At 34.5% G+C, this 27,260-nt stretch overlaps 1 protein-coding gene and 1 long non-coding RNA gene across 4 annotated transcripts in view; one reads left to right on the top strand and one right to left on the bottom strand.

Annotated features, from left to right (window-relative positions):
* Window positions 1-834: 834 nt before the first annotated feature.
* The window catches only part of LOC149503601 (proton-coupled amino acid transporter-like protein pathetic), a 43,738-nt gene continuing 17,312 nt past the window's right edge, over window positions 835-27,260 (bottom strand). Inside the window, exons 1-6 of one of the 3 annotated variants that reach the window (XM_089733653.1) lie at window positions 9,031-9,132; window positions 6,716-6,801; window positions 5,100-5,240; window positions 4,211-4,483; window positions 3,566-4,117; window positions 835-2,739 (exon numbers count right to left, since the gene is read on the bottom strand). In XM_089733653.1, the coding sequence (XP_089589779.1) occupies window positions 2,322-2,739; window positions 3,566-4,117; window positions 4,211-4,483; window positions 5,100-5,240; window positions 6,716-6,801; window positions 9,031-9,117 (1,557 nt within the window). In that variant the 5' untranslated portion in view covers window positions 9,118-9,132 and the 3' untranslated portion in view covers window positions 835-2,321. Of the gene's footprint in view, window positions 2,740-3,565; window positions 4,118-4,210; window positions 4,484-5,099; window positions 5,241-6,131; window positions 6,454-6,715; window positions 6,802-9,030; window positions 9,133-27,260 lie in introns of those variants that run through there. The other 2 variants (XM_089733697.1, XM_089733748.1) reach the window with 2 other exon arrangements.
* Window positions 9,526-27,260, top strand: part of LOC149503600 (uncharacterized) — a 37,003-nt gene continuing 19,268 nt past the window's right edge. Inside the window, exons 1-2 of the long non-coding RNA XR_016324375.1 lie at window positions 9,526-9,671; window positions 10,032-10,420. This is a non-coding gene — a long non-coding RNA (uncharacterized LOC149503600). The remainder of the gene's footprint in view (window positions 9,672-10,031; window positions 10,421-27,260) is intronic.

Here is a 27,260-nt window from a genome sequence, read left to right as displayed (position 1 = left end):
GATGGCGCCCTACGTCTGTGTGTGCGTTAAAACATCGTTCTAGAAAACGGGTGCGGGTGCAGCTGGCGAATGCCCCCCTTACATGTGGCATCCAAAGTAGTTGATTTTCGAATAATGCACCAATTACTAATTAAAATTTATCGATTTAGTCTACGGACACGAAACTTGCGATGGCCGAGCGATGGCGACAGCGGCGCGACGGCGATGTATACAAAAGCATTGCACAGTATGGGGACGGGCACGAAACGGGCGATGGCGGAGCGGGGCGATCGAGCGATGTACGGGCGATGATGGGGCGACGGCAACGCGGAAGCGACGAGAACAAACTACTTTGGTTTCGTCGCTTGCGCGGGTACACAGTGTTGTGTTCAGTTATTATTTTAGTAATGGAAATTGATAATGAGGAATTTATAATTTAACAAGGAATTTAAAATTTCATTGAATGACACCTTAGCTCGTAATAAAGCGTAGAAAATTCTCCCAAATTGCGTCTTCGTTGATTTATTGGATGAACACAATCTCTAGGTAATAATAATTCTCTCAATAGGAGACTAGGCTCCAATAGTTCTCTTCGACGTAAACTCATGATTCGCACAACACTGCTCAAGCGCGACTGCCCGCCAGCTTGTTTCGTGCCCGCGCGAGATATCGCTGCCTACCCGCTCCGTGTCGCGTCGCCCCGCTGCCGCCATCGCTCAGCCATCGCAAATTTCGTGCCCGTAGACTAAGAGCTTGTTGTGATGGGGAATTCGATTCTCTGACACTCAGTATTTTTTTATTCAATGATGTCCATCCAGATTACTAAAGGGATGAAGGATAAATGAAACACAAATATGTCCTTAAATTCTATTCATTTAATTAATACTGTAACAAAACAACCACTATTTTAAGACAGACACTGCTAAACTATAGAAAACTATTTTGACTGAGAGTGTGCGCAATAGAAAGATATATAGGTACTACTTGCGCATACCTTAGTACCTACGAGTAGTACATTTAAAAACTTCGTTTAAAATTTTCTAAAATTCACATTTTCGTAGTGGAGGTATGAGAAAATATATTTCAATAGTGGTTTGTTAAGCTGTACGTTTAAAAACAATAATCATAATTTTAGTTCATTACTGAACGAAAGATCACTATTACACCCATGCTTGGGACCTATACTAAAATTATTGTTTTACTTGTGAGAGTTTTCTCTGACAAGTTGTCTAATTTCGAAAATCATATTTTAGCCTAATAAAGAGTGATGGACTCTTCGATCCAGGCAAAAGGGCCTTGTGAGACCAATCACTCTGTTTTATAATATTAATACAAATCACTCATCATTTCAAACGATCTAAATCATAGCATTGTATTATCATATAAAATAATAATTTAAGGAACATTCTTGATTTATTAATAACTCATACGGCTTGGTTGTTATTTCTTAGTTTTCTCTAGAATCAAACGTTACCTCGTTTTCTCCTTTTGTAAAAATTAAGTAATTTTCGAGACAAAAATTTACGTCATTGTTCGTGTGATTGTAAAAATACAAGCCAGTCTTTATACAACGTACATATGTCACTAACATATATATTTTAACTAATTAAAAATCAATGTAAATAGTTGAGTTTCTTTATCTTCTTTTCCTCACAGTTTTTTTGCATGATTCGTGCATTTTAAACGAGAGGAAATAAATATACCTACAAGTTAAATGCTTTAGATCAAATTTTCTCAAACAAGCTTGATATGACAAGTCTATTTATACTACTTAAGCAAATAGATATATTTGGTAATGGAAATGCCGTAATGTTTACGAATCTAAAATTAAACCTCAAAAACAGTAACCCACTTCTCAATTTTCACAATAATCTACTGTTATCATACTACTGTTTTACCTACATGATTTATTTTTTAAATGTTTTAAATCTTTATAATTATGCGTTTCCATTTTTTGTGTATTTCATACTGATTCCCATTAACCTAAAGTCGTATCACATTTCGATAATGCACTAGAAAAATTCTCACACATCTATAAGATTACATATTTATTTATATGTTTCTACATCTAAGAATGGCTGCAAAGTTTTTGGGGCTAAATAAATCAGTAACAAAATACAATCAGTGTTCCACGATAACTGCTCATAATACATTCAAAACAACTTCAAAATATTTTGAGCATTTCAAAAATCTTCAGGAAATATTCATATCAAATTGTGTTTTAAAGTAATCGGTATGGGCATGTAAGCAAAATAGTAAAAAACCCTACTAATTACGTAGGTGCCTTACAAAAGTTTACCGTTGAGCCTTATAGTCTATGAAATTGTTATATCATGGCTTATTTAATTACTAGATCCTTCAATAATTTCAACGATGCTGACATATGAACCTGTCAAGAACCCGAGAATACCGAAGGAAATCATGAATACGTTTTTCCAGAGAACCCAATTGAAACGTCCCAAGCCGTTCGGTCGGTCCCAGAAGGTAACAGTTTCCATAATAGCAGGGAAGATCAATCCGAGGAATGATAAGCAGACAGCTCCGACTAAAGAAATGAATGGTCCAAGATCCGGAATAGCTATAGCGATGCAAACCGTCATCACAATCAAAGCGATCCTGATGCTGTATTCGGCAAGATTCTTCTTAGCTCCAAACCAGTGACGGACGTTGTTCCAAATGATTTCCATTGGGACGTAGAACTGTAGACTGTACGTGAAGAATATGGCCGTGGCAATCATAAGTTTCACACATTGACCCAGCCTGTGCAACAAAATAAACTATTAAACATCTATATGCCTCTTAGATTACGACCTAGAAGAAAGTTCAACCGTCAACATCTTTATATTATTTATTATTGAATAACCTATTTATCTGATTAGGTTTTTCTACATATAAGCACAAAAGTCCTAAAAATTTTATTCAACATTTAACATAATTATGTAATCACAGCTTTGAAACATGAGATTAAAGTTTTTATTTTTATTTTTTACTAGCTGACCCGGCAGACTTCGTAGTGCCTCAATCGATAAATAAAAGACCTAAACTTTTGTATAAAATAAATTTAAAACAAACAAAAGGAATCCGTCCGACGGGGGACACGTCAAAGGAAAAACAAAATTGTTATTTTCATTAATTTCTGAGAATTTTCATATTTATCTACCTTTTAAACCTTCCCTGGACTTCCACAAATAATTCAAGACCAAAATTAGCCAAATCGGTCCAGCCGTTCTCGAGTTTTAGCGAGATTTACTAACAGCAATTCATTTATATACCTAATATATACCTACCTATAGTTTAGCGTGAATGACAAAACGAAAACTTGCTCGTCTGATGTTTAATCGAGCCCGTAGATGTAAAAAATTTGAGAGACAAGGACAAAGTCTTAATTACATCGTTTAACTAAAAGCCACCCTTCAAACAAAAATGCGTTAATTAGTATGGCATATGGCAAATGTACCAGACAGAGTGGTAGTGTCTATTCGAGGCGGCGGGCGATGTAGACTCTATTGAATACATCATGCGTATTGTAGATATTATTCTAAGTTTTGAAGGTTTATTGATTGATTCTTAAGAATCAGTTACTTACTTCTCGGATTCCGGTAAGTTCAAGGTAATACTGCCCTTGGTCTCATCTCCGTACTTCAGATAACCAAAGAATCCTGTGAACGCGTAGAGAGTTACGACGAAAAACATTCCAGTGTTCAATACTCCGGGGCATCCAATGAAGTGAGTAGGAGTCTTCATGTTGTTTTCTAAGGGCATCACCACGCCGATTCCCTCCAAGGCAAAGATAGCGGTACCGAAGAATATTGGTAAGGTTGAGATCTCAGCAAAGGAATCTCTTTCACTCACACTAGGGATATCTTGGAATAGATAGTAGAAGGTGATTCCCATTCCAGTTCCAACCAATACATTAGCAATCATAGAAAAAGGCGCTAAGTACTTCAAGTTCCGAATAAGATTCATCATGATGAGGAATGGCAAAAGAGCAGCCATGTAGACTCGGATGTGCAGATTGTGGAATGAAGTTCCTTCGGCGTAGTAGTCAACTACTTGGCTTACATTTTTGGAAACGAATACGATGTAGACGCAGCAACAGCCCAGCAAATCTAATACCAAGAACCAGTTAACCATTGCTCTGTAATAAAACAAAACAAAAACAATAATTAATGTTAACGTTTAAAAAAGTCAGTCAGCGTACTACAACATGTTAGATCTTATAGATACTCACTTGGCGAGTCTGGAAAATTTATGCATTGATGGCGGTCCAGATAAGAAAGCAGCTTCAGCTGTTTCGGCGAAACCTAATGAAGGCTTTTGCATGCGTCTGCATAGCTCATGAGCAGTTTTCACCAGGACATGTACGCAGTAGGTGCAGATAGCTCCGATGGCAAAAGTCGCGAACAGACCGAAGAAAAGACCAGCATTTTTGAATGCTATTGGCATGGCAAGAATACCACTGCCCAGTGAACCTTTCAGCAAGTGAATTAAAGTATCCATGTCACTGAAAAATAAATTAAATTTCAATTAGTATTTTCCGTATATGCTGAGTCCACACTAAACTGGGTAACTCAAATGATCGTTTATAAGAGAAAATTGATTAAAATGGTTTACGAGGATATTGTAGTTTTTTTTGTACGTAATAATTGAATTGATTTAATTGATAGCAATTTGATAACATTATCCTCTGCAAAGTTTTATTTGTTCCTTCTAAAAAATTTATCCTTACCCCAATTGGGTGGCAAAAGGAGTAACCGTTTAAAAGTTTGAATTAATATAATTTTGAGAATAAAAGGATTGACAAGCCTAGGACCAGTAAATCAGAACTGGAATTAGTTTTAAGGGAATGTTAAGGAGTTTTATAGACGTTAGAGATGAATATATATAATATGTTAGACAAGGGCGGATCCAGCTTTGGCGCCAGGAGGGGGTCACATAATCATGGGCAAGTTAAGAACTTATAATTTAATTTTGATAACAATAGATAATAAATAAATCATGATGTTCTTCAATTAGTCCAAGTTAGTTCAAGTCCTGGAACTAGCTCAGGGGGGGGGGGGTCATGACCCCCATGACCCCCCTCCCCTGGATCCGCCGTTGATGTTAGAGATGAAACTTACGAGGTAGGGTGAGCAAGTTTTCGGTGTTCGAAGGGATTATAGTCCTCGTCTGCCTCGACATCCTTTCCCGGGATCTCCATAAGAGGTAGGGTCGAGCCCGCCTGTTGTTCCACTGGGATCTCACTTGGGTCAACATTGTATCTGTAAAATGTATTCCAAAAGATGTTATCACAACTGTTTAATCTGATTAACTTTAAAATTAATCATTAAGTGATTTGGTTAGAAGTGAGTTGGTACTATAGTGTAGTATCAGATATATCGAATCGAAGCAGAACTACCTAATCTAAATTATGATGGTGATGGTAACATTCAAAGCATTCATCTCGAGGTAATCGTGAGAGAAACGGGTGAAACGAAGTGTTCTCGCGGTCGCGGAGATATTAAAAATGATGAACAATTTACATGCTTACTAACGGGACATAGAGAAAAGTACGATAAAAAAATGCATTTTACATTTAAGTTATTCGAAAGCAAATGTGTAAGTGTTGTCGTGTGAAGTGTCATATATTATGGTCTCCAAAACATAAAGAAAATATAAAAAAAAGATATTATCTGCGTTTCACTCTGTTAAGACTCGGCATTTACAAAACAAAGGCTCTACAATAAAATTCAATACAGCTTTACGTTAAAATGACACGTCCATTTGAATTCGTTACAATTGAAATTCAATTGAACTATTCGAACAATGAACTAACTGCCTTTGGAATGTTTAATTTTCCTATAAAACCATTCAAAAGTTTAGGAAAATTCAAATTTTCATTATTTAATGCTATTTTAAGTTTTCATATATTTCTTTTTATCTGATGATTTATGGACATAAAGCTAAATTAAATTTGTACATATTTCTAAAAAAAAAAAGAGCCAATTCCGAGCCTGAACAGAGATGGCGCATAGACGTCGCCGCTCGCGCTTTTTACGCAGCCAGTGACGCTTACCGCCACTCGATATTATTTGTCAAATTACAACGAACAATAACAATAATAAAAAAATAATAAAAAACATAATAGAAACCATAAAAATGGAATGATGTACCGGTGTATGAGTCCATTGCAAGATGATCAAGGTCGACGCACGACTTTAATCTCGTGGAAACTGCACACGTCTTCCCGGATCTCCGTACAGCATCGAGCATTATTAACTCGTAATAAGGAGCGAGTAGGTACTTAACAGTCAACATACAATATAAAAATACCACGACAAACATTTAACAACATAGGTAAATCTACATATGGATAGGGGCCGTGAGCCCTCATGCTCCGGCGAGCGTATTTATTATCGAGTTTCTAATTAGTACTAATTACCACCGTTTTTTAGGCTATATAGCCTCTATATTAATATAACTAGAGAACTTTCACGTTCCTGTTGGACAAAAATTTCATAATTATTAGTTCGAGGTTTCGCCAATAAAATTAATCCAAAGTCGTTACAATGTTGCGGAACAGAACAGTGATATAAAGCGGAAGAGCATGCTTTTTCATTACAGTTGACAGATATGTTTTACGAAGCATAAAAACAATCCGGTGCGTATCTTATTATTAACAACAGTGATGCGGAAAGCCTGATGATCATCTGATAATTTATCTCCTTTGCTCTTGCAACGGAACAATGTGACTTACTTGATCATAACAACATCGGATAAATCATTTCTGACTCCTTTTTTCTTGGAATCATATTCGGCTATCATGGGCCGCAGTTGGGGCTTCTGAAACAAGTAAAAAACAAATTTAGTATATTATGTTTCGATAATCATTTATTATTCGCAATGAAACATTTCGGATTATGGGCGCTAGCTCCACTGAAATTAATTAAAAAAAACGCACAAGACTAGAATAATAATTATGTAGCCCATCTTCCAGTTTCGTTCCCAAATCACGTAATCTTTATATTATCAGAAGTATTTTTTTGCATTTAAATGTTGAAGAAACGTACAAACGAACGAACAAACAAGCTCACGGCATCTCGTGTGTATAATTCTCGGAGTCCATAAATATCATAACGATAATAACGTGAATGTCATCACCCACTTTGAGACATGAGGTGAAACTTTAAATTTAGTTATAAAAAGGCCTCATCTTTCACCGTACTATATAACTGCTTTGTGGTACAAATAGGCACAACCTATTTGGCTTCCAACAAGCCCTGCCACCAATGCGCATAGTTTTAAAATTTGAACATGATACGAAAGTTAGACGGTTCGATAATTGAATTTCATGATTTAATCACATTCAGTACACAAATACAAACGTACCGCTAGAGCATCTATGAAACAACGCAAGCGGCGCAAAGCATCGCGTTAATCTATACTTATACATAAATGAAAACATTTTTAAGAGGCCTGTTTAGACATAATAAATTGGTCTGAAGTCTGAATTTTCGTAAATATGTTTATGTACGTATTCCGAATATTTCTGCCCTTGTAGTGTCAAAGCGTGTGACGATGCGGTGACGCGTTCTGGCATTCGTCGTAGAGGCTCGGTTAACTCGTGCTGTCTCCACGTGATCACGCTACTCTATTTCGGGAGCATATTTATAGCAAACGTTCCCATGTAAGATGTAAAAGATTCGGTTTCTGATCGCACCGCGTTTCTAAGACAAAATTCTAGAGAAATTCCATTCATTTAATATCATTAAGCCGATCAATGTTTAAATTTTAAATGTACAGTTTATTTAATAACACAATTTATTGTATTATTATTTTTTACCAGACTACTACTACTACTACTACTAGATTATTACAATAAATTGTACCAGAAATCCGCTAGAAAATGTTTGTATTTGCACAATTATTATTTCTGTTTCCCCAAGTCTAAACTACCTACGACAGAACGGGAAAACACACCCTTTTAAATAATCGATAAGAAAATTGTATAATTATGACTTTTCACATGCTATACCCCTTTAATGGCTTATTTATTCCAGCTTATATATTATTCCAGATCAAATAAATAAACGACATGCGAAGCAAAAACCTGAATAAACTTAAAAAATATTAAAATCACTGCTTGCTCAAACGATCATTGATATTTAATTATAAATTCGCCAGTATAAGTAATAGTTTTTAGGTTAAATCGTTGTCTTATATCCAGTTTTTTTTTTCTTAGATGGGTGTACGAGCTCATAGCCCACCCGGTTTTAAGTGGTTACTGGAGCCCATAGATATTTACAACGTAAATGCGCCGCCTCCCTTGAGATATAAGTTCTAAGGTGTCAGTATACATAGTTACAAAGGCTGCCCCGCTCTTCAAACCGAAACGCATTACTGCTTCACGGCAGAAATAGGCAAGGTGGTGTTATCTACCCGTGTGGACTCACAAGAGGTTCTACCACTAGTAAAAATTTGCCATTGGCTGAATATCTAAGCATGACAGAGTTTTTAAGTAAATAGGAACAATGTAGGTACATTAACACTTTGAAGGCGCGATCTCATTAACGATATCTACCATTCAAACATGAGAAGCGTTAAACAACATCACGTCAAAACCTAAATGTCAACAATGATTGCACGACACTTATTATGGTATTGATACATTGAATTTAGTAATGGACGCTGTAACCGTCACGAAATTCTAATAAGTAAAATACATCACAGATGAAATACTATTATTCAACGGCAAAATTGTGCGCACTAACATCTAAATAAGTTCTCAAGGTCTCCGAAGAAGCCAACGATTATTATTTGTCAAGTCTTTGAGACACGCCTACCCGACGTCAATAGTGTAAATTATATGCCTGCTCTACATAATCGCAAGCGGTCACGAAATGTAAGCAATCAGGAATTGTCTTAATTGGTAAATATGAATTTACTCATGACGAGATCACACAAAGATATACATTTCATCTCATACTTGTAATATGTAATAAAAACAATGTTGGCCGCTAATAGTAAATAAGATTAAGAAGTAATAAAGATTACGCAATTTGGGACATTCACCGGACTCAAGTAACAGGAGTTCATAAATCGTAGCAGAACAAAATACGCAAAATCAATATCACGGTAGTTGGCGGCTGCTTGCAACATGCAATGAAGTGCACCCCGACGGTATTGAAACTAATTAAATGAAAGTACAATAACATGCGCAGTGAAGATGAGAATGGGTGAGATATATTTTTGGTCCCTTTCTTACTGACTGCACGCTGCTTTTACATCATGAAATCCTGGTACTGTTCCCGCTTAACTCTATCTTTAGCTTAAAATTTCGGCGGGAGAAGAGAACCCTGATTTTTCTAATAAGATTTTAAAATAAAGTTTTAGTTTTCGAGCATTTTTTTAAAGCGATGTTATTAAAGCAGCTTCGTTGCAGCTCTAACTCGAAGCAGAACTACCAGGGTAGCCGAAATGTGCAAGCGAAAAATAATATCGTTGCACTACTGCGCAGAATCGCCATCGAATGCAACTGCTAAGTTATTGACTGTTTCAGTCTATAAACACCAGGCTTGTAGAAACGCGAAGAGATTAATTGTTTGGGAAATAAAACTTGTACGACGCACAATGCAGCTTGTTAAATGTGTATTATGATACATTATGTATACCGAGAGCGCGAGAAAAAACTAGGAGTTCATAAATACGAGAAGGTACGACCTTGCACAAATTTTGAGTAAAAAAAATCAAAGTTAGGAATTTCAATACATTTCTTTGTATTGAAATGATTTCAAGAACAAACAATTTATATACCAAAATTTCCCTTCCAGTCTTATTTTTAAAATATTGTTTATTACATTACTATATTACTGGCCTCTTAGGTGAAGATTATTTATTTATACTTACAAATTTTATTTTGGCAAACCTTCAAAGCCGTCAACAATGTTTTAGCACGATTCTATTATTAGCTTTTAAACTATTTTTCAACAGAATAGTTTGCGCTTAGAGACGAAAAAATATTAAAGTTTACATTTAAAAATCCATTATGCATAATTTTTTTTTCTTTATGCAAGGGAAGGGAACGAGAAAATTTTAATTCCGATTAGCAATATTCACAATTTTTTTTAATTACGGAGTACCACAACTCTACATGAAGAAGTAAAATAATTTAAGTTAAATATTTAAATTTATCTATTCTCATCGAAATGAAATGGAATTGTCAAAAAGAAGAAAATTACCATCGTGTTTTGAGCATCTCCATTGGATAATCCATTTTATATAACACGTGAAAGTGCTATACATCGCAAATCGGAAGCATCTTTCGAGGTGTAGAACAAGAGAAAACATCAAAATTTGTGCATGACGTGGAGAGCATAGCTGACCTGATATTACACAAGGACCGGGATGTTTGAAATGTCACCGCCCCAGCAGGGGACATAAGATTGAAGTACCCAACATGCAGGTAATACCACGCTCCATGGTTGTTATTTAATAGACGAACTTAGAGGGCAGTAATGACGGACTTTTCGTGGATAATATGAGAGAATACTTGTACTACTGTGTCTATCTGTATAGGAAAGCAGTTCAAAGAGATGAAGATCGCACATGTCTAAGAAATAGCCAAGCAAACTATTATTAGATTCTCTGATCTACATTGTATTTTCACCGCAAATTATTTTATCAATACTTTTCGGTGACAACGTAATTACTTCGATTGACCTGCGAACATAAACAACAGTGCTAGTTCACGACGATTTAACACTTGAAAGTAATTGGCGAACGTATAGGGGACTGGCGAGCAGTGACCCTCAAAAGTCGAATCCTTGATGTCTAGTCAATCGTAACTATTCGTCTATTTAATGATGAATCACCGTGAATTGAACAGCGTATCATTTCTGTCGTGATAATGATTTCTCGCGCGCCGTTTCCGACATAAAAATTAATGCAATCGTTTAAAAACAAATTAACGTTCGTCACCTTATTGTTTATTTTTAAATAAAATTATCTTACAGGTAGGGCTCAGGAGTTAATCTATAGGCATATCCCCATCCTGTACCTGTGACAAAGCAGTCATCGCTTCTGATTTAGAGGTTGAGGAGACCCGGAATGTTATAATACCGAATCTTCATGTCTTTAGCTAGTCAACAGTGTTCACATTGTGCCACCGGTAACGACTAATACCAGGTGTGCTGTTCTAAAATTAGGAGCTACTGATCTCAGTGTAACTGATTTTTTAAATAAAGGTTATTCATTCGCAAAATTGTCAGATGCCGTAAAGTAAATAAATGTTTTCGGGATCACGAAAATTAGTCAGTCTGCTTTAAAGTTTTACTACTAAACATCAGTATTTGATCTTCTAAAGTTCTTCTCGTATATTTATAAAATTAATACTTGTTATATATTTTATGTTTGTTTGGTCGTCTTCGCGTTTTATGCTTTTTTTGTAAGTATATAACGATGTTGTAAGTGCTTCAGGGTTTTTTTACTGCAAAACCCCATCAAGGTACAAATAGGTAGGATCTTGAGCAGATTAAAAAATACGTATTTCATATTATGTGGCCACAGCAAAATAAATTCAAAAGGTTACATTACAAGAGTATGTTCTTATCAGATTAATAGGAAGTCAATTAATAGTAACATACATTTTATGAAAAATTATTACTGTAATTATTGTATAACTGGAATGCTATCAATCAGGAATGGTTTTACGATAGTATAATAAAATGTAATAATCGAATTGTATTTTCTATTGAACTAAATAATTGATTGGTTGATATTTTAGGTGATTATGGATAAATTTCACACTTCGGAACCCATCATATTTAGCGAGTCTTAAGCAAAACGTAGTCGGGTTTTGCTAGTGTTTATTAGAAAGCAACGAAACAGTTGGCCTTTGCTTTAAACATTAATGGTGCAGCAGTTTATTTTACTTTTATGAACAACCACGCACGAAACTATAAATAATTTTGTCATTACATAAAAAAAACATTATTCTAGGAAATGAGGACGCATTGAATTATAATTTAATGCCGTTTGCTCGGCTCAATTATTTTTATATTAAACTCAATAACGAAACCTTAACCTATATAATTTCAAAAATCAGACTATAAAGTTAGTAGCTAGTAGGCAGATTATTGGCAATCAATGTGCGAAAAATTATGCAAATAAAAACAGGTCTACTTTAGCAAGCTATACGCATACACAGGATAAAAATGATGTGTATTATTTCGTAAATATAATTTCCTCAGGAGCGTAAAAGAATGAGCACTGAATGAAATCGTAATACTGAGGGTGATCAAAATAAATTTGATTTGATAAATTTGGAACAAAAACCTGATGCGGGTGTTTACAATTTACAAAGCTCACGAAAAGTGACAAAAATAATATCTATTGTACAGTTCTTGAACCCTCATACACTTATATAACAAAAACTGGATACATATACTTTGCTAATGAGTTATTACATAGTTGAAGGATGAAGTTATGGAAAGATGAAACCATGTACATAATATTAGGTACCTAACTAAAAGAACTTTTGGTTCAAAAACTTGATTGATTTGTGAAAGGTGTAAAAATTAATATGGCCGTTTACCGGACGAAAAAAAAACAATGAGCTAAACGCATTTGAAATAGCAGCAGGATAAAGAAGGAATACGAACCAACAAAATTGAAAAAAAATAATGAAAAATAGATAATACTTTAAAAAAACTAACAAAATACACGTTTATAGAAAATCCAACTAAAAAATAGAAAATAAATTTTAATAAAATTGAATTAAAAATAGTGTAAGAAAAAATGATTTTATTGTAAAAAAAAGCGTGGGGTGCATGGTATCAGCAGCTATAAATATATTATGAACAGATATGAGCAGAAGGGTTATTTTGATATGCTGAAAAGCACCCCACGCTTTTTTACAATAAAATCATTTTTTCTTACACTATTTTTAATTCAAATTTATTTTCTATTTTGTAGTTGGATTTTCTATAAAAACGTATTTTGTTAGTTTTTTTAAACTATTATTTTTTTATTTCATAGGTTTGACGAATCCCTGAAAAATACAATGGTCGTTACGTTACGTTACGGCGACTGAATAGCTCGGCCTTGTCTCACCGGAAGATAACACTTACGGCGCCTCGACATTTTTTCAAATTGATTCCGGTATGTGTCTGCCCGTAGTGATTTTAATTTACAAAATAAACAATTTAATTTTCACGTGTGAATATCTTTAGGCATTCCGCTTCCGGACAGGGCATGTCGTACATATATCCTAGGTCTATTCTAGGATAGAAAAGTCACACAAAAACAATTCAACAACAAATCAAACGGCCGTCTGGTATAGTGGTAAGTGACATGGTCACTACACAAGGGGGTCGCGGGTTCGAATCCCGCCAAGGGAAGATATTTGTATGATAAATATAAATGTCTTTTCCAGGGTTATGGATGTATATTAAATATATGTATGTGTATAATAAAAATCTTATATTTATATCCGTTATCTGGTACCTGTAACACAAGTTCTTTACGAACTTATCACGGGACCAGTTAACGTGGCGAGCAAAAAAAAAACAAAAAAAAAAAAAAAAAAAGTATAGTTGTGGTGTGTAACCTGTAACGTGTGTTGTGTTTTTACTGGTGGTAGGACCTCGTGTGAGTCCGCGCGGGTAGGTACCACCACCTTGCCTATTTCTGCCGTGAAGCAGTAATGCGTTTCGGTTTGAAGGGCGGGGTAGCCGTTGTAACTATACTGAGACCTTAGAACTGATTTCTCAAGGTGGGTGGCGCATTTACGTCGTAGATGTCTATGGGCTCCAGTAACCACTTAACACCAGGTGGGCTGTGAGCTCGTCCACCTATCTAAGCAATAAAAAAAAAACATCACGGAACTAAAGATATTTTATATATGCCTGAATTTCGCTTACGACATTCCTAAGATAAGCTTGCACATATACAAGTTCTGAACAACAACGTTCGGACAAATTCGAGCAATATTTAACCAGCCCGGTGGAAGATCTTCCCTTTGCCGTATGCCTCCAAATTATTAATTCAGCGTATATAGACCGTAGGTGCTTAACACAAGGACTATGAACTAATCAATCTACGTCAATATAAGAGAATTATAAATATTGTTAGTAAAACTGTCAGAAAATAAATCATTGTTGACATTCAGCTTATCTTAGTTCTGGAATGTACTGAAATAGTAAATATTGAGTTTACAGCCACTGAACTTAGTCATGGTCCACAAATAACACGCTCTGTGTCAAAATCCAGTCACGTGTTTCGACTGGCACCGTACACCGTCGTTAGTTTTAAAATACAGTGCATGTAAGTGCTTTAAAAATCCTAACGAAACAAGCTGATAGTTTTCTGGTTATAAAATAGCATTATTGTTCACTGACATAAAAGCAATGCGATGATCAAATATATATATATATATATTTTTTTTTTTCTATGACATAATCGTTTTATGAATGCTTTCCAAACTGCTGATATGCAAATAATGTAGTAAATCGAGTAAGAATAACCAGTCAAACACAAAACAACACACGTATTCTTTCTAAGACAGTTTAATCTTAGAACGAACCCTTCATTTTAACGAACCAAAAGAGATCAAAATCGAACAAGATTCTCATGTAATGGCGCTGTAAAATTCAGCGGACCAATAGCTGACGCAAATTAGTTGACTATAAAAACATTTTTTGCAAAGCTACCATAGCAAACATGCACTAATCTTGTCTGACAGCGTTGTTTGCATAACCACAGATAAATTTGATCAATTAATAAAAATGTTCAGATTAACGCTCTGCTGGTGTGTTATCGTGACTTCCGCAAAGTTTATTTACGAAAGAAATTAATCCTCCTTCAAACAAATATTTCTAGAGTTTTCAGATGATTAAAAATTTTACGTTTTCTATATATTTTAGAAATAACAGTTCCCGGTAACCACGAAAACTGGATTGTCACAAAGTACTGCCTCTGGTAAAAGTAAACTGGAACGCGATAAAAAAGCGAGTGCCTAATAAATGTCTTCAATGTCATTTGTGAGTGACTAATTATTTACTGTTCGTAGTTTTAAAGTTTTGACAAATAAAGCTAAAGTCATCCTTGAGCTCATTAAAGTACTCGGAACATACTTAACAAGGAACTAAACCAGACAGCAGTAGTAATGCATCTCCCAAAAAAAAACCAAAATAGGATAACGGCAATGTTAACTTTATAATGCGTATAAGATTTGGTCGTCATTATATTGTGGTGTACTTACGACATCAAAGTAGCTACACGTTATCTGGGGCGCTTATCAGTGCTTCCTGACCACGATCCGAGGCACGTGAAGGCCGTTTCAATCATAGCTATTTGTAACCCCAACACCCGATTGAATGGCTATTATGAGATGATTGCCCACAAGCGGCTACGTGGAAGCGAATTGATTTGACAGTTGACACTTTTAATAAACGAACCAGGAAAATACAGGCCATTAATTGTATCTACATTGGTTTCTCAGACCATTCAACTAGTTATCCTTTGAAGCTTGTATCATATCTATAGCGTCAACTGCACGAATATATAGTATTGTAATTTGTCATGTTTCTTTTTCTTCTTGTCCTTATTGAGGACATGCTTACTATGCAGGGTCCTTGCAGCATGTCCTCTTTTTCTATTCAGCTCTATCATACGTCATCTCTACACTCACACACGTACGGGATTTGCATATTATATTTTTTCATGCAGACCATTCAAATCTTATTAGCGCGCACTCTCTCCTAATTGTTATGTTTAAGAATATTTTTTTCCTACGATTTAGTTGACATTTACACGATCCATTTATTCAAAATAAAAGTGTTTTTTTAACTAGGTCTGTGCCTTTATAAGAACATACCTTCTCTATCCATACCATTGTCCGCTTGTTTCTAAGGCTTAAATATTTTTTATTGGATAGTTAATAAATATTACCAAATTATGCAATTGCAATGAAATCTACTAATTACTGACAAACTCTTTCTCGCAATTGGGTATATTATATATAAATTTATTATCACCTGTTTTCAATCAAGTTTTATTTATAGCTGCACTATAAAGTCAAAAGACTGGAAGAAGCAACTGAGTGTAAATGGAGTCGAGTTCGAATATATTACGGTTCAACAAGCAAAACTGACACCTCATAAATAAAACAGACTAAAGGAATAAATTATGTATCACATATACCTACTGCTTGAAATTCACAAACAAGCCATTAAAATTTATTTAAGCGTTTGATATTCGGTCCTTTGTGCCATATGTACATATTTAAGAGGAACAAGATCTTGAGTTCAGACATAGACTCAGATCTGTAACACTGATTTTGTTGCTGAAACCATCAAGAATACAGTTAGATAGATACAATCTCCAAAACAACGTACGTAGCTTTCTTTTGCATTGCTTTTACTCATAAATGGAGCAATACTGCAGTGGTTTCGTGTGTTTTTCTAGCCATCGTTATTATCATAACCAGCTTTATTATTGACATGAGTATAAATTCACTACACGCTTCCAGCCTATGAGTAATGACTTTCTCCGCTTAGTTTGTTTTCAATAATCAAACAACACGCAAATCTTAAAGTATTTTAGCATCTAGGTGTGCATTCATGTGTTTGTTGCTGTGTGTAGGTATGCTTCATAAACCAGTCTATGAACTAGTTACTGATATTTTTGTTTCGAGTAGATGAATAGTTGATCTCACTGCCCCATGTTTACTGGAGCACATATACATATATTACCAAATAAAATTGAGCATGTCGTTGTATTCAGAATCATATCAGAGTAACAGTAAACCTAACAATAACTCGAAAAGGTTAATCTTGTTAAGTTATCTGTATCTTAATCGATACTTAATATTATAAATGTTAAAATTAGCTTGTTTGTAACGGTTCCACGTCTTAACTACCCAACCGATTGTCATAGGACGAATAGGACATATTTTTCATCCAGATAAAAGAACATGGGATTGAATAATTTTTTTTCTATAGTAATGCAAACGAAACCGCGTGTAAACTTCTCTATATATAAATAAGGCCATTAAGTAACTTTTCTCTTCTGTTTGGCACCATTTTTTTTTTTTTTTTAGAATCTAGAAGCAGAAATAGCGTCATGTTCTCGTTGCTAAAATAGGACCAAGACCAGAAGGTTGCTCTCTGTGGTCGCCCTCCTACTTCTTACAGGCTCTGTCTCAAGACTGGAGATTCAGGCAAGAGTGCAGAGGAATCATTTAATGGATCGTTTAATTGGCAACGCATACAGTCTGCACGCCCAATTTACGCAAGGATCTCATCCAAATTTCGGCCAACGGCCCACAAAGGATAATGCTTTATTCACGATATAAAAAGACAAACGAGAACAACAACAAAAACGCCCGTGATCTAACCAATGTATTTTAGTATGATTGCTGAACATTGTAATGCAAATGTAGTGTTCACTTTATAAAAGAAGCTATATCTGTTAGTGTAATAGCACGAATATTGAAAGGTGGTAATTTGTGAGAGTTAACACATTATATTGGAGTCTTTTGTCTTGCCACTCTGGCTTTGTCTTTTGTTATTCCTTAAAACAGAGACAGCTACAGGTTAGTATATAACACTAATTTAAATATTTATGTTCATTTCATTAATTATCTATAATGTTGTATTACTGATTAATTAAATATGATATTTCAATTTCATTTGTAATGTTTATTACGAAATCCGAATTTATTTTATGCGAGTACATATTATGTACAAATATTCGTTAAAAATCGAAAAAGTTTCAGGATACTTCTAAAAACAGCAATAGTCGTTCTATTTTATATCCATTACATTACTTGAATGATTCTAAAATAGTTAACGAAAAACTTAAGGGGACATAAGGATGTTGTTACGTCAGCACCAATTGGAATTACGTATCCTACTCGTACAAAACACGCATGAAAGTCATTCACAAGAAGGGGACGACTGCCGTCTAGTGTGTAGGCCGGGAGGTAGAACAAACTATCTAAACACTATGTCAGTTTGTTTCGTTGTGTGTTTTAGTAATCGATTTAAAGTCAAATTTTATTACAATATCGTGGTCATTTAAAACTTACTATGAAAGGAGTTTTGTTCAAGAATATTGCTTTGATTATTTCTTCTACAGCTAAAGTTAATGAAAGTATTAATTTCTTCTTTGGTAAACGTGGTACCTGGTATCTGTTATTAACAAACAACGTGTAACCTAGAAATAGTTACATCGCTTAAAAAGATAAGACACATTCAAACGATTTCTACGTTTTTGTAGGTTACAACTATTTTGTATCTATGCATCACGCTTAAAGCTTAGACTTAGATGACATAAAGTATTGTGTTTATAACAAAGTACAATCCTGAGGTAACTATTTTTATGTTTAGACTAGCTGTACTCGTCCGCTTCGCTGGGCATTATTTTGGAAATTATTTTTCATAACCTACAAACTGGCTAATTCAATAGAACGTGGTTGATTACGCTTTTATAAATAGTGTAATTTGGTCAAACGATATTCAAACGTGAACTTCACCGTGACATGCGCGAAGCAAATTCAATTGTTTTCTTGCGCATAAATTAAGAGTTAATTCCGATAGAAGTTAAATTATGCAAGACACTTCCATGCTAAGTGTAATAAATAATAAAATATTTATTTTCGCTGGGCAAAATATTGGAAAAAAAAAACATTGATGATATGACGATGGTTGCGAGCTCTCGAAGTAAGGAAAGCGTGTTTTTCTCATGACGTCACTGTCTGGCCGCCACCCCGCAGTGGCGCCGAGCTTGGCAGGGGCGCCTCTTGTTACTGCTACTGCGTGATTATTGCACTAAATTAATGATACATTAAAAATACATGCTTGATAAAAATAGGGCTTTCGTAACGTCCAACGAAAACTGGCAAGTGTAGAGCAATTATTTTCAGTCAAATTTGGTCACTGGCAAACAATTGCATTACGTTACGTAAACATTTAAATGGTTTTTATTTTAGATGTTGATTGTCCAAATCATTTTCCTGTATGTTCGAGGCTCATGAACAATTGCTAAAAATTGAAATGAGAAACTTTTTTATGAATGTCTACTTTCCTGAACATTTCGTGTTTTTATATGCATGAGAGTCACAATGATCGAAAAAGGAACGAATTACATACACTCACGTGGTGTATTTTTAGTATGTACCATAATAAGTTTCTAAAATCTAGACACAATCACAATACTTAGTTATGTGGGAATACTATCGAAATTTACATCATAAAAAAGCAAATTATCATTTCATTACTGGAAATGTAGGTAATCGAAATACATAGAAACCAAAAGTATTTCGTTAGCGAATCTACAACCTTGACCCAAAACCAAGAGACATGTGAACGGATAATTGATCGCAACACGAAGTCACTACTTGTATTGCGTCTTTTTTTAACCTTTTGAGTATGGAGGTATAAATTGTAGTTTTTTTTTTTTTTATTGCTCTCATGGGTGGACGAGCTTACAGCCCACCCGGTGTTAACCTAGTTACTGGAGCCCATAGACATCCACAACGCAAATGCACCACCCGCCTTGAGATACAAGTTCTAAGGTCCCAAGTATAGTTACAACGGCTGCCCCACCCTTCAAACCGAAACGCATTACTGCTTCACGGCAGAAATAGGCAGGGTAGTGGTACCCACCCGCGCGGACATAAGAGGTCCTACCATCAGTAATTACGCAAATTATAATTTTGTGGGTTTCATTTTTATTACACGATGTTATTCCTTCACCGTGGAAATCAATCGTGAACATTTGGTGAGTACGTATTTCATTAGAAAAATTGGTACCCCCCTGAGATTCGAACACCGGTGCATCGCTCAACACGAATGCACCGGACGTCTTATCCGTTAGGCCACGACGACTAAAGTAGTATTAATTTCAAGTCCACCAGTATTTCGTTTAATATTCAAAAGTCGTATATTGGAGATTTGGTATCATCGTGCCTCTTACTATAATAGACGCGGTGTTTTTTTAGGTTATTTTGTATTATTTAACAGTTATCCAGCCCTTCCTAGGCCCGCACGATTTACTAATAGCAGAAACGTGTTTATAAAGAGATTGTCATTCAGTGCGCGCCTCGAGTGCGGCTGATCTTCTTGTAAGATCATTCTCATCTTTAGTCTAATTACGTACTGAGTTTCTCGTCGGATCATCTCAGCGGGTCGCGATTTTGACCTGGTGGAAGAATCTACAAAGTAATACTCTTGCTAGGACCAGTGTTAGTGAACCCTCTTAGATTGAGCCCGTGAGCTCATCTGCCAATCTATGAGTAGCTAGAATAGGTAAAAAAATATATCTGATAATTGTGCGCACGAACATTTTCTTACTTTAGAGAAAGTAAATAAATATTTTATTTTAGAACGATCGCATACTAATTTACGGTTCGCCTGCTGTGTGATTACCATCGCATCGCTCTACGTTAGTAATGGTAGAATGCATTCATTGCTCTGCATCTCATAAATAATCACCAATGTTTTCAGTTTTAATGCAACCTATTAAATATTCTTTTGACTTTCATTTTTTATTCAAATCATACGACTTTCAACTGTCACTGAAAAAATGAAAAAAATACTCTAAAACAAACTTATAGGTGAATACAAGGGATGCACTAGAAAATTTTAATGCTATTGTGATCTTTATCTTTTCTAGTATTCTACCAATAACATTATAGTAATTGCTGTTTTAACTCATAATGCACTTGTACTCAAATTATTTATTAACCCTTACTTTTAAAATTTACATTCTCTTAAATTGTAAATATATGACGATTAGAGTAATATCAGATAATTATATAAATTCTCAATAAAGTACGATATAATGATTTTATAGATAAAAATTTATGAGTAATGTTATTATGATTATAAATCACTTATTTGCAATTATACTTTCTTTCGTTTGATACTTAATTCCTTTGTATTTGCGTAGCTGATTTCGTGTAATTACATTTTCCATCTCTTCTAAGATGAGACATTTTAGACGTTAAATCAACGCCGCTAAAATGTACGGAACTGATTGTTGACAAACAGGTGTCGATCTACTGAGTTCTATTATATGAGTTCTATTTGTGCCACAAAAATGATACTCTGTTCTCTAACCTCACGTATCGTATCAAGTTCACGGGGTAAACAAAGACGCTCTGACGATTAGTTACAATAAATAGAATAATAAATTAGCCTCTTACAATTAATTATCTTATTTGAATAAAGGAATCATTTAAAAAATATTCCGTAACGTTAATGTAATGGCGTTATGGTAAGAGTACCTACTGAAGTTCCCTGTTAATCTTTATATACCTTTAAACGAGCAATTCTTGTATATTAATATATATTATGTAGATAATCTGAATCTCGGAAACGGCTCCTCCAACGATTTTCATAAAATTTAGTGTACAGGGGATTTCGGGGCGATAAATCGATCTAGCTACGATTTATTTTCAGAAAATGTTGTTTTATTCGTGTTTTCAATAATCAACTCTTCCCGACATCTATTAGCGAATAATAATACTATTTTTCTTAATTCCGGGCAACTAACCGCTTTAAAGACACAACAATATGGCGTTAAAAAAAAAAACGAGCAAAGCTCGGTCATCATCTAGTATTTCTTTATTCACATAATCTCTTTTGTATCACATATATGACTTAAATGTAGCTTTAAATATCGTCATAAATTCGATAATTGACTGATAATGTTTTATGTCGTTCATTGCTTCAGTCACATATTGATAAACATAATAAGGTAGGTGTGTTTAATAATATTGTTAAAGTTTAATTGGATCGACAAATTTTCGGTATTAACTATTTAAGGGGCAACCAATTGAAGTTGATTCTTGGAACGATAGCTAAGTAGAATCATAACAATAATGAAAAAGAATATTTTATACCAAGCTCGTCATAAATACTTAGGCTCCGTGATTTTTGATGTCTTTCGATTTATAATATACTGGGTGTTAGGAGACCGCTACCGAAAACGAAGACAGACGACAGAACGAATGACACCTTTGATGATGGAGTTATTTAGACAAATGTTGTAAATAAGTATTTGTATTTATGTAATCGCGCAAATACTTATTTCGAGATCCGAGCATCAGCTGTTTCTGATTTTGTTTCATTGGTGGTTTTAGTAATGTATTTTTTAAAGTTATAATTCTTTAGGCGTGTTATGAAAAATTGATGAGAGTGAAATTTTACGATGCGCGCGCGCCGTGACACGAAATTAACAGAATGAAGTTGCCCCCTAAATCGCTCATCGCGCATCGCACAAATACGACCGACGTAACTTGGCGAGTTTGAATATAGCCGCAGGTGAACTTTCCGAACCGTACCGAGAATTACCGAATTTATACAAGAAAAGGGATGTCCAACATGCGTGTTTAAGGATGTTGATTAATCGATTTTTTTTCAAATTGATTAAAATTTAAATAAAAAAAAAGGAAATAAATTTAGTAAAAATAAAGTATAACTTCTTAAGCGCGTACATAAGTACACGCACCGTTTCTTTTTTATGAAACTATCGTTTCATTTAGATATGCTAACATGATGTAGCGTAAATAATGCTAGTTTTATTAGTTTAAAAAAAAATTTTTTTTTTTAAATCCGGATCGTTTTTTTTTCGTCCCATTAGGTACATTAAAACCAATACATTCCGAAAGGTACGTGAATATCGTATTAACAGAACACAAGAATGTTAATGTGTGTGATTATAGTGTCGTAACGTCACCGATAACAAATCAAATTATTTTCACGAGAATTGAAAACAATTCTACTGGAAGTTCTATTCAATTGAACCAAAATAATTAATTTTAGAATCGAAACATGTTAAATATGCCATGTAATTGCTTTGAGTATAATTGCAACGGTTGTGCCCGTCACTACAATGTTTAAGTAAAAGTTTATTCAAGCTATTCTATGTTTTAATTTTTATGACTTGTTGCAAACGTGATTAAAAATTTAGGAACACTTTACCGTTTAATTTATAATTTCGAGTATAAAAAACTGTGTTTCGTAATCTTCAATTTTAAAAATGTGAACAATGTATATAATCGTCAGATTTTAGCGTTAATTTTTTAAAAGTAATATCGCATCATCTTTAAAAAAGAACACGTCAAAGTGTAAGACACAAGTGATATCTCAAAACACGTACACACAAGCCTTGTTTATGAAATCGTAAAACGATTGATCGTTGTATTAACGTGTGAATAGAGCCGTGAAAGTATGTCTGCGGAGAATGCTGAGTATTACACTTCACGCACGTTTTCTCTTGTACATTTAATAGTTCAACTATAGTCTATGATGTCTACATAAATAAAATCGATTGTGATCCTGTTTGATTGAGCATCACTTGAGAACCGCTTGACCGGTTTGGCTGATTTGCTTTTCCTCGTGGTTTTCTTCCGTCCACCTTGCCAGTCACCATTAGCTTCTCCAAGCTGACATTATCCTTTCTTGCAATGTGGCCAAAATAACCCAGAACTCTACGAAGGCAGATGGTAGAAAGCCTCGTCTTTATCTATTAATTCTGAATTTGTTTTATTGATTGGGATTTATATTTTAACGATATTCCGACACGGTTTTAATGAACATTAACGCGGCGCAAAAGAATTAACTTCGAATACAATTGCAATTAGTGTAACTTAAATTATAAAACCGTTTCGTTTTGAAAATAACTTGCACAAGAGTATTATTTTTTAAAGTAAAACTAAAGTGAAAATATAACAATATTCCATCTGCCGAATGAAAAGTTTCATATTCAGCAGTTTCTAGACCTCAGTTCAAATAGGCGAGGTGAAATAAGGACGTGAAATAAAGTACTGACACGGTATTAATTTCCCTTTAAGCTTATCAAAATCAATATTAATAATTCGATGGATAAAGTTTTATTATATCTTCATTAATATTAATTAACTTACAATAAGCAATGTGCGTCTCAATATAGCTTTATAACAAAGTTTGATAAAATGAGTATGAGGTAAAACTATAAACTAAAGTTACATTTATCTATCACTAATACTATATTGCATTTTAATGTATAGTGCATTATCCTTATTTTAGTTTAGCACAGTAGATGAGCTCACAGCTCACATGTTGTGAAGAGGACGCCGTGGCCCATTGTCACCACTGAACGAATACTGACGTATACTTTATGCTCTTAAACTCTAAAGCCACCAGAGTTATTTCAAGATAATTTTATTTTTAGTACTCATTTATAAGTTAGTTTTACACTTTATTATGAACAAGACGCGCATCAGAAATGTTAAGCTGGTGAACTGTAACATTTTGCGCCTATATGTATATTTTTAAAATGGACAAAGATAATACGTGTTACGTTCTAAAACAAGAGACAGTTTTTTTGTAATTGGAATCTAGACCTTATGGCTCGAGGCGTACAGATAAAATCGCGTAATCGTGTTCATGGGCTACAATAGCTGCTTAAATTTAGGCTCAACGCGAGTTATGCTTGCATTCGATCGTCGCTATTAAAATATAGTGTTAAAGCTATTTCGTAAAACAATAGAGCTCATTTTACATAATAATTGCTTCCGCTCGCTCATATACCGTTCATATACCGAGTATAAGGTGAACTCTTAGAAATTATCTACGGAACAATACTCAATCACACATGTATTACGACCGTAAACATTTTCACTGAAGTTACATTGATACGTTCAATACAATGCTATGTTAAATACCGATTTCTGTAAATGAAGTACTAACTGAATTACAGTTTACTGATGGTAAAACGTCTTGTGAGTCCGCGCGAGTACGTACTACCAACCTGCCTGTTTTCTGCCGTGAAGCAGTAATGCGTTTCGGATTGAAGGGCGGGGCACCCGCTGTACTGTTAAAAGTTAGACCTTAGAACTTAGAACCCATGTCTCAAGGTGGGTGGTGGCATTTACGTTGTAGATGTATATGGGCCCCGGTAACCACTTAAAATCACGTGGTCCGTTAGCTCGTCCACCAAACTAAAAAAAATGCATTGATGTGCTACTAATATGTGCAATGACTACGATTTGGTAATAATAATAATTTGAATACCTATTATTGACTAGACAAAAAAAAAATTGAAATCACGATGACTTTTTGTGTGTGAGTGAAATCTAAAAATAATGTACAACATAGCTACCAGGAAACCAAATTGACACATGGTATCATCGAGCGAACTTATAAATAAAACTTAAGCATCGTGCCACGACACATGGTTTTTCAACCGCTTATAACTGGTTCGAAGAACGATTCGGTCATATTAAAATTTAAAATGCGAGCTGTATTTAAAATGGGGTTAACGCTGCATTGCTAAGGCCCGTAATATCAATCGTAGTTTATACTAAAATCGAAGATTTAAACGGTCACTGAAGATCAACTCGTAATTTCGATCATAGCTAACTCTCCTTCTGAATTTAAGCGGTCACGAGGGAGCAATGAGAAAGGGTGTAAGCTGTTCTTTCAAAATGGCCGCTCGAAATAAACAGCTGTTTTGTATCAAACACGGTAAATAGAAATATTTATCAAATAATGTCCTAAATTGCATTATGCAAAGCTCAAGTAGGTAAAAAAAAAACATACTATTGAAGTTTTTTTTTATTGCTCTAGTAGGCAATCTTTGCCTAGTTTGGATCAAGTTTACTCCTTCGTCTGATTATTTACAACATTAGTTTTTTCCAGTATATTGCCATATTGCTTCACTAAGCTTGCTAACAATCGGTTTCTGATTTAGAAAATATGAGAGCGCGTTGTTACCCTTATACAAACAATTTTTTTTTTTTCAAAAAACACTTCTCCTGTCAAATATAGTAAAGTATTTTCAGTTTGAGGCCTGATAAAAGATTGAAAAAAAAGGATGGATCACAAAATTTTGTCACACGTCAAAATATCATCTCAGTTTAGCTGAACTAATTTTGTATTCATATTGATATTACGAAAGAAATTTAATCAATGGATCAAAATTGAACTAAGTTTTGTTAATCTTGGTTTAAACCATGATGGATATTACGGGCTTCAATCTGTTTTCAACAATTTTAAAGTAGCTTTCCCGAAGCCGAATGTGTCAGTTAAGTCAATCATTACATAATTCACATTTCTTGATAATAAATTATAAGCCGTTCGGAAAGTGTAATAGGTATTTAACCTTCTTATCGTGAAAATGATAAAATTGACATAAAATATTTTTTCCAAATTAAATCCGTCTGACATAAGTAAAATGATTCACAAGTTCTAAAAAAAAAGCGCTTTTTGTTTCATTGGATGTTCAGAAGATCCCGTTTGTATTTAGAAATCATGAGAGCTTACGAGTATATCATTCACTCATTACATCACTTTTAACTAAGCAACGATGCACCGTAACTAAGCAGTTCGACTTTGCTGTTGCTTAGATCAACAGAGGTTATGCTGTATCTACTGTGATCAACAGAAAGGTTACAATAAATTTGAAGAAGACTAACAACACTCTCATTAAAGAATTTAACAGGGAGAATTGGGTTTCGATGTTTGTGTGACGTCTGATTTTTTTGTCACAAACTGAAAAACGAGAGCTCCAAGGTGGAGAAAAGGTGCCTGAAAATTTAAGGAAAATAATCATCAACCATTGGAAGGGACTCATCAGAAAAAATACTAAATTTTTATTTCCTCAAACCACAATAAATGGATACGGATCTAGCAGTGAAGCAAACATAAGAATATTAAACAAGGATGGAATGTCAATGGAAGAAAGAGGCTTCATGATAAGCAGCAGCCATGGAACCATGATAAATCTGAAATGAGTGAACGGATTAGAAGAACTAGTGGACGCCCGGTAGTCGAGATTCGACTATAATTAATTGAAATTATAAGTTTGTACACTATTATGATTCTATTTTCAAAGACACTTCTATAATCACAAATTTCGCCAAGATTAATCTATTCTCAATTTAACCACAGACGTCAACAACAAAAGTTTGACAATAAATAAATAGTATGCATGCGTGTGTGCGTCAAATACATGGTAGTGTGTGTAATGTTGTATTTATTGATTTATTGTATCTTTTATGCATTATTTTAAAAAAAATATTAGCATTGTGCACTTCTTCTCTATATTCTCTATAATTGTGGAAAATTTCATACTCCTCCGTCCGCGCAATTTTCGTAAAAAAGGATACAAAGTTTTTGCTTCACGTATTAATATATAGATATAGACATTGCGGAGTTAAACCCACAGATCTTGCGACGTGAACTAAAAGTTTTAATTGAGTTGGAATATCGGCTATACTACCCTTCAAACTTAAACTCTTGATTGCTTCACGG

The sequence above is a fragment of the Bombyx mandarina genome, chromosome 01, assembly GCF_030267445.1.
Source record: "Bombyx mandarina strain Sakado chromosome 01, ASM3026744v2".
NCBI lineage: Eukaryota > Metazoa > Arthropoda > Insecta > Lepidoptera > Bombycidae > Bombyx > Bombyx mandarina.
The sequence above is the reverse complement of the archived record's forward strand: the minus strand, read 5'-3'. Positions and strand labels throughout refer to the sequence as shown.